At 37.8% G+C, this 15,092-nt stretch overlaps 1 protein-coding gene across 3 annotated transcripts in view; it reads right to left on the bottom strand.

Moving 5' to 3' along the window:
- Window positions 1–15,092, bottom strand: part of trps1 (trichorhinophalangeal syndrome I) — a 132,886-nt gene that overhangs the window by 49,834 nt on the left and 67,960 nt on the right. For all 3 annotated transcript variants that reach the window (XM_024298416.2, XM_024298431.2, XM_024298408.2), the window contains exon 9: window positions 13,015–13,813. In XM_024298416.2, the coding sequence (XP_024154184.1) occupies window positions 13,015–13,813 (799 nt within the window). The remainder of the gene's footprint in view (window positions 1–13,014; window positions 13,814–15,092) is intronic.

Below are 15,092 nucleotides of genomic sequence, written 5' to 3'. Positions count from 1 at the left end.
TATTTGCAAGACACCTATAATGCTAATAAATACTTTGCTATCATTTAACACATTATTAATGCAGTAAATTAATCCTTAAGTTTATTAAGGGTTCTTATGAAGCTTATTAACACATAAGTCAGTGTGAGACATCTATAATGATAATAAATATCTTACAAGAACTGTACACATTAATAAGGATTACCAATCTGTTAACAAGTTTTGTTAAAGATTCTTATTAAGCTTGTTAACACTTATTTGTTCCACGTATACGATGGTAATAAATGTAACAATAAGCATCATATTAACACATTAATAATGCTTGTAAATGTGTTAACTTGGGAATTTAATAAGCCTTATTAGGCTTATTACACCAATAAATGTCTCACAAACACTTTATGAGAATGTTAATAATGCTTATTAATGTGTTAAGAAAGCTTGTTAAGGAATCTTATTATAAAGTGTTACCTATATTCTTAAATTTGACCTATTTTATTAACAAGGGTGTATTTTGTACTTTTCCTGCAAGTTTCTTTCAACAATCCATAATGCTAGTGCATTTTGATATTGTATTTGTTTTCAAACATGTATTTATTAAATTTGGTTTGAGACTTTCCTCTAAAAAAAAAAAAAAGTTGATTGCATTGATTTGCAGTCTTTATATTTTAAATGTTTTATGTGTTTGAAATAACTCAAAATCAAATCTAAAAAAAATTCTCTCTCAAGTATCTGCTGGCTCCAAACAGCCAAAATTCCATAGACTTATATTAAAAAATACACAGTTATTCCTTTGTCGTTATATTTGCTAATATACGTTTTTCTTAGCATCTTCTTACTAATCCTATTTTTTATTTCATTATATTTTTTTCTTTATAACAAGTTTTTCATTTAATACATTTACCAATCAGATGGCTCAGTAAAAGTATGTGGTGCCCACTGGCCACCTTGAACGACAACTTCTCCCAAACCGCTTTCAGTTGAAGGGGTGTGGACTTTGAACAAGCTCACTAACGACTGGCGACTGAAGTTGCCCTAAAAAAGCGACTCGGACCAATCACTGTAGTCTGGCTCCAAATGGCGGCACTCGTATCACGGAAAAATGGAGACTGAAATGGCTTCATTTCGCTGGAGCCGGAGGTAAGGTAATTTTCTATGGATGACGTCACAGCCGGCCTCGTCCATTTCTATTTACGGTCTATGCTTGGAGAATATAGGCTACAAGTGGCAAAAACTGTGTTTACCCTGGATAAAAAGAACTCAGAAACATGTTAAGGTGCAAATATGACATGTTTGCAGTTCGCTTGTTTCATATTATATAAAGTTGAGCTTTTTGCAATAATATGACTAGAAATATCAATGTGCTTGCTATAAGCTTGCTGAAAATCGTTTTTATTCATATACAACTTCGGCAATTAAGTTATCAGGCTAAAAAATGTAGTGTATCTAAACAAATGTATGTCAAAGCTGACTGAAATTTACTTTGTGTTTAACATCTAAATAACAAATTTTATGGATTGCAGTAACTTTTTCAACGCAATTAATGTAATTCCAACTGATTCAGACATGGAGAAAAGTGCGCCTATCCTATGCTAGCAAAGGGTTTTTCATGTTTCTCCGCATCAGAATCGGCTGATTGATGTAGATCAAATAAACACTTCACTACTGTAGAGTGTTGCATACCAGCGCAAAGCTGTTTTTCTCCGTTTCAGAATCCGCAAAAATTATGGTAATAGCATAAACGGTTAACTGGAGGTAAAACTTCTGTGTTAAAGGATCAATTTAATGCATTTTGACAGCAACTTTTCATGGAATCTGCTATGGAAATTTTTAACACATAAAAATTACATCTGATATCTATTTTTTTAAATTATTTTCTTAATCAATGTATAGGTCTACACATCTAAATGGGAAATTAACCTCAGGACTTCGAAGGAATAGATGCAAATAAGTTGATAATTGAGCTAGTAATGCTTAGCTGTCAACTTTTTGCACACATGGTGAGTTTGAAAATGGCATGCGTGCAACGCCTAAGCCTAAATATGGTTAATATGGTTAAAACGCTTTAATTTGTTTTGCAGGAGCAAATGTAATGTTCCTGGAAGACAATCAAATTGCTGTGGAGAGTCACACGGCGGAAAGCAGCACGCTGCCATGTAACACACTCTCCCATGAACTAAACACACACTTCTCCACCAGTACTTTTTCAAATGGCCATACAAAATGACACGGGTCAACTCAGAACAAACATACTGTCCAATTTTGTTTCTGTTACATTAAACACAGACAGGATTTTATTCAGTAAACACAAAAATACACTTTCACTTTTTTATGTTTCCAGCAGGGCTATGTTTATTTGAGCCCATGTCATGATGGGAAATGTGACTGCTATACAAACAAACTAAACAGCCGAGAACAGAAAACTATGTCAGAGACTCTATTAATGTTTGCGTTTCAGACAGACACTGGATGAAATCTCACACATACAAACTCATCCAGTCCATCTAGATTCAGTAGATTTTTTTTTTTTTTTTTTTTTTTAGTCATACCATTAGAGACAGTATCCAGGATGCTGAAAGGATAGCTGAGCAACTCTTTGTGTGAGCTGAATTTTAAAGAAAGTCTGGAGGAAATGTTCCTTTGAGCTCTCACTGATTCCGCCTATACCGCCCTTTTGAAGTCAATGGCTGGAAGGCCAGTCAATACTACCAGTACTGTAGGCAATACAGGAGTAGTTCCTGTGTATTCACTTAACAGGTTCTAAAATGGTGGTCTCGTTGCTCTCAAATCATCACTATTTTATGCCAGTAAAAGGAAAAGCATCAAAGTTATTTATGGGGACAAAAAGGTGGTGAAAATTGAAAAATTATGTTCTTGAAAAGTTTTAACCCTAAAAGATTTGTTTACTGAATAATTAAACAATATAAATAAATTAAATCAAGGTTAAGGATGAAATTGCCAAGTTGTAGATCACCACTTTGTGAATACCACTGTGGCTATATGTGGCTAACGCATTACAAAAAACAAGTTTCAGAGTTACCGTGAACACAGTTAATTAAGTCTGACTGACCAGTGGACTATGATTCTTTTGTCACGCTTAATGAACTTAAAGTTCGGAGCACCTTATGACATGATTTCAAAAATATACCTTTTATTGATGGTGCGCTTCATAACCTGGTGTGCCCCAAAGTGTGGAAAATATGGTATCTTTTCATAGCTCCTCATATGAATGCTGAAACTACCTTATATCCTCTCTCTGGTACAAATGATAGACAACCCAGCTTCCATTTAACTTCAGATATTAAATATTTACGCAGAGATGCTGTCAGAACTTGTGTTTAAAATGTTGTACCTTGTGTTGTAAAAAACAATTGCCCTCAGGTTGGACACCTACAGTATATTTGCTTATGAGATTAATTACGTTTCATGATTTTGTTCCTTCTTTTCAGTGTTATTATAGAGATCTGTATCAATTAGACCTTCTGGTTGAAGAAAAAAATATGTACACTCAATGTACATGTGCAGATTAGTAATGTGAACTCTGTTTCACACACTTAAGCGAACACAGATCAAATAGAATAGTTTATTATCATTGTACCATATCTATGCAAAAGAGTATTTAAAAAGTTCCAACTAGTCAACTTGAAACAATGATACAAATATACATTCATTTACACGTACATTCAGTTAGTAAATAGAAAAAAATTGGACAAAAACAAAATAAGTCTAAATTAATAGTTAATAAAAAAAAATCACCATATTTCTGGAGCATATCTTAATAAAAAAAAAAACTTTTTGAGAGTTGTTATGGCTGATAAAAACTGTCTTTTAGTTTTGTTTGTCACAATTGTCTGATATAGCCAAACAGACATTAAACAGATCATGTCTGGAGTGTGATGCCTCTTTGGGCTTTCTTAATACATTATAAAGCGTGTAGCTCTTTCAGTGTTTGGAGAAGGTACCTTACCACCTACCTTGCCATTTTTATTACCTTGTAGAGTGCTGCCCCCTGAGCTACTGTGCAGCTGGTCAAACAAACACTAATTCGATTGGTTAAAATGCTTTTGTAGAAGGACAATATTCTTCCTCGGCGCCCTAAAGAAGTAGAGTCTCTACTGGGGCCTTTTTCAGCAGCTCTGGGGTGTTTTTGCAGTCAGGTCCACTTCTATCTGGGCTACCATAAGTAGGTTACCCTCTACATAGTTCCCACTGATGGAAAGAGGAGAAATGTCTTGTTTCTCTCCCCTTTAGTCAAACATAGGCCCTTAAACACTGGTGACACCTAAATAACACATGCTTTTTGACCCGCTGTAACTCCTCGACTGTTAACGTAATCGACAAGAATCAGCTGATTCTGACACAGAGATAAGCAGCTTTGCAAATTGGCTTTGCATGGACCTTACTAACTTAAAGTGTTGCATGTCAGCGCAAAGCTGCTTCTCTACTTCAGAATCTGGTAGAAATAATGGCGTAAACTGTTGAAGAGTTAAAGTAGTCTAGAGAATCTTAACAAAAGAGTTTACTCCTAGGTCTTTGCGGGGTAAAGGAGCTGCTTTGCGTCATCCTTGCAATAGGAGTCATTCCCTCCGGATAAGAGCTCCTCCACCATATTGTCATCTGCAAGCTTTCCAATGGTGTCACTATGGTAAGTGGAGTTGCAGTCATAGATGTAAAGAGTGTGGTGCAGAGGGCTTAGAACACAGCCCAGTGGGAAACCGGAGCTGAGGCTGAGGGCTGCAGAGGTGTGCTGGCCCACTCTGATACTCTAAGTGGAACCAGACAGAAAGCATATGCAGGTAGAGTATACAAGTCGGGCTTGGGGAATGGGATTAAATGTTGAGCCATAATCCACAAAGACCATCCATACATAGCTAACCTTCTTCTCCAATTGCCAAAGAGCAGCATGGAGGGCTGTGATTAGTGTACTCTGTGGGTCTGTTTCCCCTGTAGACAAACAGGTGTGTGTCGAAGCTTGGAGCCAGGAATGATGTAATGTGGCTCAGGACCAGTTCATAACCACTGGTGTGAGTGTAGCCAGCCAGTAGTCACTTCAGCTGGAGATGTTAGATTTCACTGGGAATACAATGGAGGATTTCAGACACAGTGGTACAGTACCTGATTTCTCTCACTGGAATCTACAATTCTGTTACAGCCCAGGTGTCAAATTCCAGGCCTTGAGGGACGATGTCCTACATGTTTTCCAAGTAACCTGCCATTGAAGCTCCTTTTTGGCTAAACACACCTGATCTAGGTAATCAGCAGCAGATAAGGCAGGATTTCTTAAACACCAGCAGCATGCCAGCACTTGAGGCTTGGAGTCTGATACCCCAGATATACAGTGTAGTCAGAAATGGATAGGAGAAGCCAAGATTTAGTGATAAGCAGAACATAACTGTAGCCTTTGAGAGAGTTAAAGAGATCTCGTGTTTGTGATAAATAAACAGGAAAATGGTGGTTTTAAAGGATGCATTCTTAGACTATAGCCAGCATGCTGGATCTGCCACCCCACTTAAGCTTCCTGTTTCTACGCCACTTCTCACCTTTGGGGCATTAATCCATGGTGAGCCAAAGGTTCTTGTGGTATTCACTGGGATATTATGGGAGAAGATAAACTGGGCAGCAGCACTGCCTCTGGAGAAAATTCCAATTCCTAGGAGCTCGCCCCAGATGGAAATGGAATTCACAACACAAAGAGGTGCACGAGATGAAACAGAGCACATCTTGATTTAGTCAAATGAAGCATTGACTGGTAGAGTTGCAACAACTGTGTGTGCCACCGTCATTAAATTAGGACCTTTACACATAAACCTTTATATTTTTAGAAAATGTCATGCTCCTGTCAGGCATCATGAAGAAAGAGATAATTTGCTGAACAAGTAACAGGAAGAAAAAGATTAGTTGTACATCCACATTTGCTCATACAAGAACAAATTATTGAGCATCAAGCACTAACAAGTTACACAAATACTAATACAAGTTGCATAATTGTTAAGTGAAGCAGTTTGATGTTTTATATGTTCCCATACAGACACACGGAATGCAAATATACAAGCAACAACTTAGATTAATGCACTTTCAGCATCTATGCAAGGCCAATTTCACTATTTCTTTTTTATTTCTGATTTTGTTCATTTATCAATCCTGAATTCCTGAAATTGTATGCTATCTGATGACATTATCTGAACTTTGTTTTTGTCCATATTTAATGGTGTTTACATGTGTAATTATGATGACTTTTCTTCAACTGCAGAAACACTCTAATTGAAAGTTTATCACTTTGGACTCTTCTTATATTCAGTCTCAGATCCTAGTCTTCTGGAGATATTTAAACGGCCAGATAAACTTTAGGAAAAAAGCGGGTATCTTCAAGGTAACACATTATGATTAAAAAAAAAAGCCAATATATGGACAATGTCTTAACACAGCAACAAAGTGCAACAATTATAGATCAAGTCAGTGAAATGTTCTCCCATATTTGTAAACCTAAGAAAAATCTTTGAAAAGCAAGGATTTATTGTGCAAGAAGAAAATTACTTCAACCTCTGCTTTGGAGAATGTGTGTGTGCTTTCATGTGTATGAGGCGTGCATCGATTGCCGTGTATCAGCTGAGTTGTCCTTTGAGAAAAAGAAGGGAAATGAAAGAAAAAAAATGAAATGAGAAGCAGAGAGACGGGTCGATGCAGCGGAGGATAGAAAACAGCGAGCGGGGGAAACAAACATAAGTGCAGAATTGTGCAGTTTGGCACTAAATGAGCACACACAAACCCAGGTGAAGATTAAATATCGCATGCAGTTGTTTCGGCCTTTCTCTCCTTTTAATCTTTCCTTTTCTCTGTTAACCTGCTGACAGCATCCTCCCATCCCACGTCAATTAGAGAGTAAATGTGTATTTTGGAGAGATTCACTTTCACAGCATCACTCTCTGCCCTCAAAGGTCTCATTTAAATGGGATCTTTATGCGTTTGCCATGTAGTGCACATATTTATTATTTGAGGCAATTCTCTGGCTTAGTGCCTCTCCCTCACCCCACCCAACGATGGCCATACTTCTGCATTTCTATGTATGTGATACACCAGGCATTTCTGTTTGTGTATGATAGTGAAAACCTCAGAAAGCTAAAATATTACTGTGCTGTGAGGGGAAGGTGAAAGATAGCAGCAGAGGCCAAATCTTATGAAGCTATTTAAGTAATAGGCAATGTTCGACTTCCCCTCTATTAAAATGTATATCTGTTCGCCTCTTTTCTTCACCTACACAGTCTCTTTTTTCTGTTGATCTTTTGCTGAATACATTGACTCTTAAAGCATATAAAAAGGACAGATGTAACAAAGAGGCGCTGCAAGTTGGGCTCATGAATATGCACAAATTCTGAAGGAAATCCATAAAATAAAAGGTTTCCCATATGCAGTGCATTTGTATTCTGATGGAAGGCATACAATAAAATTGATATTTTGCTTAAAATATGAGCAAATAGATCAACAGTAAAAATTCCATGAAGCATAAGCACAATTCCTCCCCCTTTTAGTCCCAAGTGTTTTGGCGGGATTTTGGATACTTAGCATTGATTTCAATTGACTTAGATTTTCTGCCTTTACTGTTTTCTTGTATAACTGTTCAAAAAATGGACTCAAGTCTAACAAGACATTGAAATTCTCCATGCAGGTGTTGTTTCTAGGGGTGCGTATTAGCAAGAGTCTGGCAATACGATACGTATCTCAATACAGGTCTCACAATACGATACACTGTACCAGAAATGTTTTTCTTTTTTTAAGAGTATGAATTGAATTGAATCTACCTCAATAGTAATGTCTTTCATTGTAGTAAAATGGTAAAATTAGTTTTATTTAATGATCACAGCATAAAGCACAGCGATAGGAGGCTCAGCTCAGAGTGCTCTGCTGCCAACTAGTGGTTGGAGGTTAAGGTGGAAAGCAAAAGCAAGACGGTGAAGGACACTCATATATAATTAAATAAAAATCCTCATGTCAACATTTTGAATTGATACAAGTATCGCCAAACGGAATATCGCAATATATTGCCAAATCAATTTTTCCTACACCAATAGTTGTTTCAGTATTTTGATATTTTATAGTTTTTATAGCACTATTTTTTTTTCCAAGTGAAGAAAAAGGGGACCGCTGTGTGAGACACCCAGGTGGCCTGTATTAAAAAAAATAAAGGTCGCAGACTGTTCGTAGAGTGATAATGATAATGTTCCTGCACATTTTTCTACGGGTATGCTGCAGGCGAGAGGTCGTAGTGAAAATGTATATGAAAAGCAGAGATAAGTAAGGCTGAAGTAGGTGACATGCAAGCATGTGGTATGAATTTTTGATCTTTCAAAACCAGTGGTGTATAGTACTTGAGTAAATAGACTTCGTTACTTTACTAAATGCTTTTTTGGCTACTGCAGGGTACTGTACCACAACTGACCAGAGAGGGTGGTGCTTAGAGTGAGCAATTCCCCATTGACTCCCATGTTAAAATCATTCTGAAAACCTTCCCACGTCTCCTGATGTTGTCATTAAGGCTCAACACTCCCAAACCTGCATCTGTTGCTAGTGAGCGTCTTTTTTTTTTTTTTTTTTTTTTTTTTTTTAATACCAGTGCTGGCTCATTTTCAAACCAAAAAGAGCTAATATGAGTTCCATGAACTTTGAAAACCAGCTTTTGTTAAAGCTGAACAGAAATATCACTCAACTCTGTAATTGAGAGGTGAATCACATTCAAGTCTGCTCTGAATTCTAATTTACTATGTTTTACTACTTTCTTTTTTTATTGTTTGTGCCTTTTTGGAATATTTGAGTGTGACAGACTGATTTGTTTAAATGTTTCTTTAATTTTGTTCTGTTTTGAAACTTGAGGTGTGAAATTTTGCTTCTATTCATTCATTTCTAGTATCAGGAAATAAAATCTTATAGACAGTTTATTGTTCTTCACATTTTTTGGTCGTCTTTGAGCCTATACTCAGTATAAGTAAAATGCTTAAGTTCTTTTAAAATCGGTTACTTTAATACTTTTACTCAAGTATTACTGGAATTGGTGACTTGTAACTTGTAATTGAGTCATTTTTATAATAAGTTATCTGTACTTTTACTCAAGTATGGTTTTCAGGTACTCTTTTCAACTCTGTTTAAACTTGCCCAAATCCTGTACAAAAGACAAGCAGAGCGCTGTTTGTGGGCATCCTACGGGTGTCGTACAGGCACTTAAGTATCATTTACACACCTGTGTGCAGCATTTGCACGCAGCCAGTAAAGAGCCAGTATGCACACCTCACTAATGACTAGAGTGTAGTGTAAGGGCACCATAAGAGAGTTTTACTTGTAAGTCATAAGTGCATACAACCTACATTAGCCTTAAAAGTACTTCCTGATATACTTATCAAAAAACAACAATCGTATGTTTCATTTTCAAGGCATCCCTTGAGGTGGGCACAAATCCCCTCCCCAAAAAATGCTGCCGTTCCTGTCTACGACCCTCCATGGGCCCGAACAACCCAAACTCATATGGGTTAACCCCTCAGATGGGTTCATGTGACTAAAGCTTTAGCTAAGCATAGCAGTTCTCACATACATGGAGTCTGCGATTAAAAACAAACAAAAGATTTTTTGTTATTCAGATTGTTCTGAGGCTGAGTGGTAAACACGTGAATGACAAATATGTGAGGGTTTTTTTTAGGTTTTAACCAAAATGAGTTCCCTATTGAGTGGCATTTCTAGAAAACACTGAATATGTATAAGCAGTAAATCATTATTTTAATCTCTGCTTGATTGTTTTATGTTGTTAACACAGCTGTTTTCTTTGTAAGCTCCTAAAACAAAAAAATAAAAATAAAAATCTCTGAATTTTGACTTTATTACTGAGCAAGCAAGAGAGCAAAAGGTATTGTTTCCACGCTTCATTACCTTCCCAGAAAAAAACAAGGAATTTTTAGCTTCATTTGTGGTTTACACATCAAGATAAAACCCTGACCTGCTAAGAAATCAGTGTCTTCCCATGTGCCAGCTGTCTTGAGCATAGTTCAGGAAATAGCACTGATACAAAGATTAAGTTATCTTACATTTGTTTGGAAGTTGTAATGATAACAACTCTTTTGGAAATATTTCTGCAGACTTGAATGCTCCAGTAGAGCAAACTCACAGACGTGTGAATTCATGGAGGTGTATTCTTAGAAAAGTTACTAAGGGTTTTAATGCTAAAGCCTACTTAATGTTTGTTAACTGTTTACCATCGAGTGACGACATTTCCCCCACTTCCAGAATGAGGAAGGTTTAAAAATGTCAGCGGGGGTTTACCAAGTGATCACTTGGCGGGAGAGGTTGCAGAAGTTATTATTTTGCTTAAGATCTGGTTCCAGAACGTTCACATCTCTGTGATTTAATTTAATAAGCACAACTGTGAATTTTTAATGGTGATCCCAATGTTTTTATTTAGAAATAAAATAAAATCTAATCGACCTTTACGACAGCCATACAGGATAAGAGCCTAACAACTGTTGCTTGTTTTTCTAATACAATATCTAGCAAAGATGGTGAAGACCACAAAAAAGAAAAAAATGATAATTGGTTTTAAATTGGCTCAACAAAACTAATAGGTAATGTTACCAAATCCATGTCTTTGTTTTTAGTGCGTGTTGATGATTGTTTATTTGAAGTATGACATATCAATGACACAGATACCCTCTCATTGTGGTCTCACAGACATTTTTTTTGGTGCAGTTCTGCATGACTTTTATGTTCTATGTCCTGATAGGTTATAAACGATTGTCAATCAGTCTTCTCCGTACTGTCTCTCTGGCACAGAATGCATTCAGCTTCCCAGATCTATATAAATCTTCTATTGTAAGCAGATCTTTTTTTTTCTTACTATGATATTGTACCAATTTTTCAGTGAAGTTTTAAAAACTTTGAAAATGTCTGAGGAAAAGTGTATGGAGTCTGTAATGAGGACCATGACAGCCTTTAAACATCTATAATACAGTCTTCTCTTGTTTATCGTGTGTTCTAAAAATGATCTGTAATAGGCGAGATCCGCAAAGTAGGATTAGAAATAATTTAAGGCCGTAAATCTCACCACTACACACTTTATACACTTTTCTACAACAGAAATGAACATTTTCACACTTTTCTTTCTTGTTTAAACTCTCAAAGTTCAAACCTTTGCAGAAAAATAAGTCCAGTATTATAAAATGAAAACAAAGATCTGATCACAAATAAATATTCATATAAATGTATAAATCTGAACCATAGACAGTATATTGTATATACAGTATATTGCATTCCAAATAGGAAGTAGCCGCTGATCCCATAGACTTCTATTGAGAAACAAAAGCGCTATCAATCTATTTGTCAGAATAATCATTCTTGCTCTGGTGTCTCTTTTTAACATGTCCTAGTTAAACCTATTTTTTTTTAATTTATATGTTTTCTTTATCGCAAGTTATTCAAGCTATAAACTGGCCAATCAGAAGCCTCAGTAAGAGCATGCGATGCCTACTGGCTCCACCTTGAACCTTGAACCGACTCGGTCCAATCACTGCTTACAAATGTCGTCTGCTTCCAAAGTTGCAAAGTCTGTACTGCAGAAAAACGACGGCTGAATTGACTTAATTTCGTTTGAACTAGAGGAAAGCCATTTTCTATGCCACTTCGTCCAGTGATAATAATATACTGTATATGAACTGAATGCACTCTTTACTTGAGAGACAGCATGGAGGAGATTGATTGACAATTGTCTACTGCCAATCAGGATGCAGAACACAAATAAGTTAAAAAAAAACAAAAAACAAAATTGCACTAAAAACTCTACAAACAATGAAATAACAAAAGGTGAACCGCAATATAGAGGGACTACTACAACTGTAGAAATAAATAAAAATGACTACTTTGCAAATTTCACATGGAGTTGGTTTTCTTTAAAATATAAATCCTGCCACAAACAAAGCTACACTATATATTTTTCAGTTGTGGGTTTATTTCTTTAAAAGACTGCATAAAAATATTTTTGACCTTGGTAGCTAAAAATTTAGAACTGAAAGGTGTTCTGTCCTTAACTTTACTGAAATTCCTTCAGACTCCCCATTTTCAGTAAAGTTCGGCCTTTCCCTCACATGCCATGCTGTTTTTATCATTTTCCTTTTCTTCAAATTTCAGCATCAGTCTCTCAGTCTGACACACAGCCCCACCTACAGTAATGAGTAAACCTCTTCCATCCCCACCCAGCCCAGCCTGTCGGATCGCTGCCTACGCCTCACACAGGCACAAAAATATACATATAATATCCAACGAGCCACACCACGGCTGTACAAAGAAGCCTTAGACTCAATTTGAGCTTTTTTACACCTATGCACACCAGCATTCTCACACAACACAGTCATTCACACACGTCCGTGTCACTGAGCTGTCACACTCATGCACGCGCACTCATGTAGTTCAGTTTTTCTGATCTAATGGGATCAAAGGAAATGAGCCCTGTGGCGCCGGCCAGCCACAAACTATTCCTGCCAGTCTGTGACATCACCAAGGAGTGAAAAGCGCTGTAGTCCATAAAGTAGGGTGAGGGAAATGAATGACAGGTAGTAGTCATGGGAACTGTCACTTTCCTTCCTTGTTGCCAGATAAATATGCAACTTTCTCAATCATAGTTTTTCCACAATTAACCCAAAAATGAGAAGTGAGAACAGATCATGGGAAAAAATAAGTCATGAAATCATCCCAAAACAGATGAACACATGAATACATTAGCTTTTTACTGGCAAGCTGGTAAGCCCTTCAAATTCGATAAAAGAGGAAAAAAACAGATTTTGTGATTTATTCCTTAAATCAGATTCAAAGAGATGACTTAAAGACGAAAGCATATTAGCAGAGGCGGCATGACAACTAACAGTCACCGACAGAAAAAAACAGTGAAGGTGTTACCTCGGAGACGGAGCTAAACACTTAAGTGTTGAGCTTGTAAATGAGACTAAGTGAAACATTTTCATAAAGAGACAAATCTCTGACAAGTGATGGGAAACAGTGGCACGTTCTACTTACCCGCAACAGGGATTGGGACTCCTCCTTTGTCGGCCCTCCTTTTCCCTCCTGTGCTCCTCCTCCACCTCCGCTCCCACCCTCACTTCCTCCTCCACCACCTGTGTACTGTTGGGCTGCAATCTGGCTCTGCTTCTCTGCTCCACCTCCGCTTGGCGTGTTTCCTCCAGATCTTCCTCCAATTTGGGGGAGTTGGGATTCTCCTAAATATGACTTTGTATCTCCCAAAAACGACTTGGTGTCTCCCAGGTAAATCATGCCAGGTAGAGCCACGCCCCTTTTCTTCTGCGAGGCATCGTGATTGACAAAAGATAATGAGAGGGAGGAGTGGAAAAGGGACGGGGTACGACTTTCCGCCCCTCTTTCCACTCCTTTTTCTGGCCCCATTTGCTCTTTTGGAACCCAGAGTAGTCCGTGGGCCTGCTCGCCCCCTCTTTCTCCCAGACCTCTCGTCTCCCCGAGAACCCAACCCTTCTCTCGCTCTCTTTCTTTGTCATCTCCTCTTTCACTTTTGACCGCCCTGCACGCCTCCTCTCTCCCCCCTTCTGCCAGCCCTCCCTCAGGTGGTGCAAGAGAGTAGAGGAGGCGTAGGTCCCCCTTGCTTTCCTCTTTGATCGCTAAGGTAGAGGGAGCCGAGCAGCCGTTGGTTGAGAGCGTCAGCGATGGAGTCAGCGACGCGGGCAACGATCCTAACGAGGGAGTCGAGTCGTTGCAATGGGAAGAGTTGAAATGGTCAAGAAGTGCAGATGAATCGGGGGCCGTGAAGTCGCAGTGTCGACAGCGGCAACACGCATGGACACGCCTGCAAAGAGAACGCAGCATTAAAATAGTTACAACTTAAGTGTATCGCTTAGCTGAAGCGGTCTGTAAAGGGTTTCCACTGAGCAGTCCGGTACGGCCGGCATTTTGGGCATTTCTATTGTAAAATAAAGTTGTTGTTGTAGGTCCATTAAAAAGTGGAATGAAACTTTGAAGCCACCCGCTGATCGGCAGAAAGTGATGACCACATTAGAAAGCACCAATTTAGCGCTCATTTAAGCTGACGTTTAAATAATGGGTTTCTCAGTTTCAATCCCGTCTGCAATCTTCTTTCAAACAACATGAAGTTCCTATTATACACAATGTACCAGAGATAAAGCAAGAATAATATACCATTGCCGCTTTGCAGAGACTATGTCCTATAAAATGACAGGTTTAGTTGGTTTTGGCTGAAACTTGTATAATCATAATTAAGAGACCACAGGGAACAGAGGAAGATGATCAGGGAAGATGATCAGAGTTTGACTTTAAGTGCTCGGTTGATCAAATACTGTAATTTAATTCAGATAAACAGACTCACTGAAAATGATTTGTCTCCATCAACTATCTTTCGGTCCTGTAGATGGACTTAAACTATTCACAATCTAAAGGAACCTCACCCAAAAAGAACCAATTAAATGAAAAATGCTGGATTTCTTTTAACTACAAGGCCAACATTTCATGGAGTTTGGAGCCAACGAGTGACTCACCATTCAGCCGAATTACAATAAATTACCTATGAATAGTGAGAAAAATAAATGGATCTGAATGACAAGCACTGAATTAGCCATCAAGAAACCCCCTTCATTTCCTGCTGGCAAAGGCCTGAATAATCACCTCCACATCGCAGACACGACATCGGGGTTTTTCCTGGCACAGATACCAGCCGCGGTGCCTCTTGTGTGGGCCAACAAGTGGAATCAATAAACCATTTATAATGCAATCCTGAAGTGCTGTTTACGGCTGACTTTGATTGGCTAACTGTGGGGCAGCAAGTTTACATTGAAATAATATAAGAAATGTTAAAAAGGTGCTGTCAAACATAGTAACGGCACCAATAAAAAAAGGTAAATACATCACCACATGCTTGAACTCCAAATAATTAGGCAAAATAATATATTTTTAAAAAGTTTTGTTAATGTTTCTGAAGTAGTACAAAATGTACCATGTTCCTTTGTCAAAAAAGGATTTATAAGATAGTCAAGTGACAAACTGTTAAAAAATCACCATAAAAAAAAATCATCTGACTTTTACAAAAGTGGCGTCTTATTGCTTTTTTCAGA

This window comes from Oryzias melastigma, linkage group LG11 (genome assembly GCF_002922805.2).
Source record: "Oryzias melastigma strain HK-1 linkage group LG11, ASM292280v2, whole genome shotgun sequence".
Classification (NCBI taxonomy): domain Eukaryota; kingdom Metazoa; phylum Chordata; class Actinopteri; order Beloniformes; family Adrianichthyidae; genus Oryzias; species Oryzias melastigma.
The sequence above is the reverse complement of the archived record's forward strand: the minus strand, read 5'-3'. Positions and strand labels throughout refer to the sequence as shown.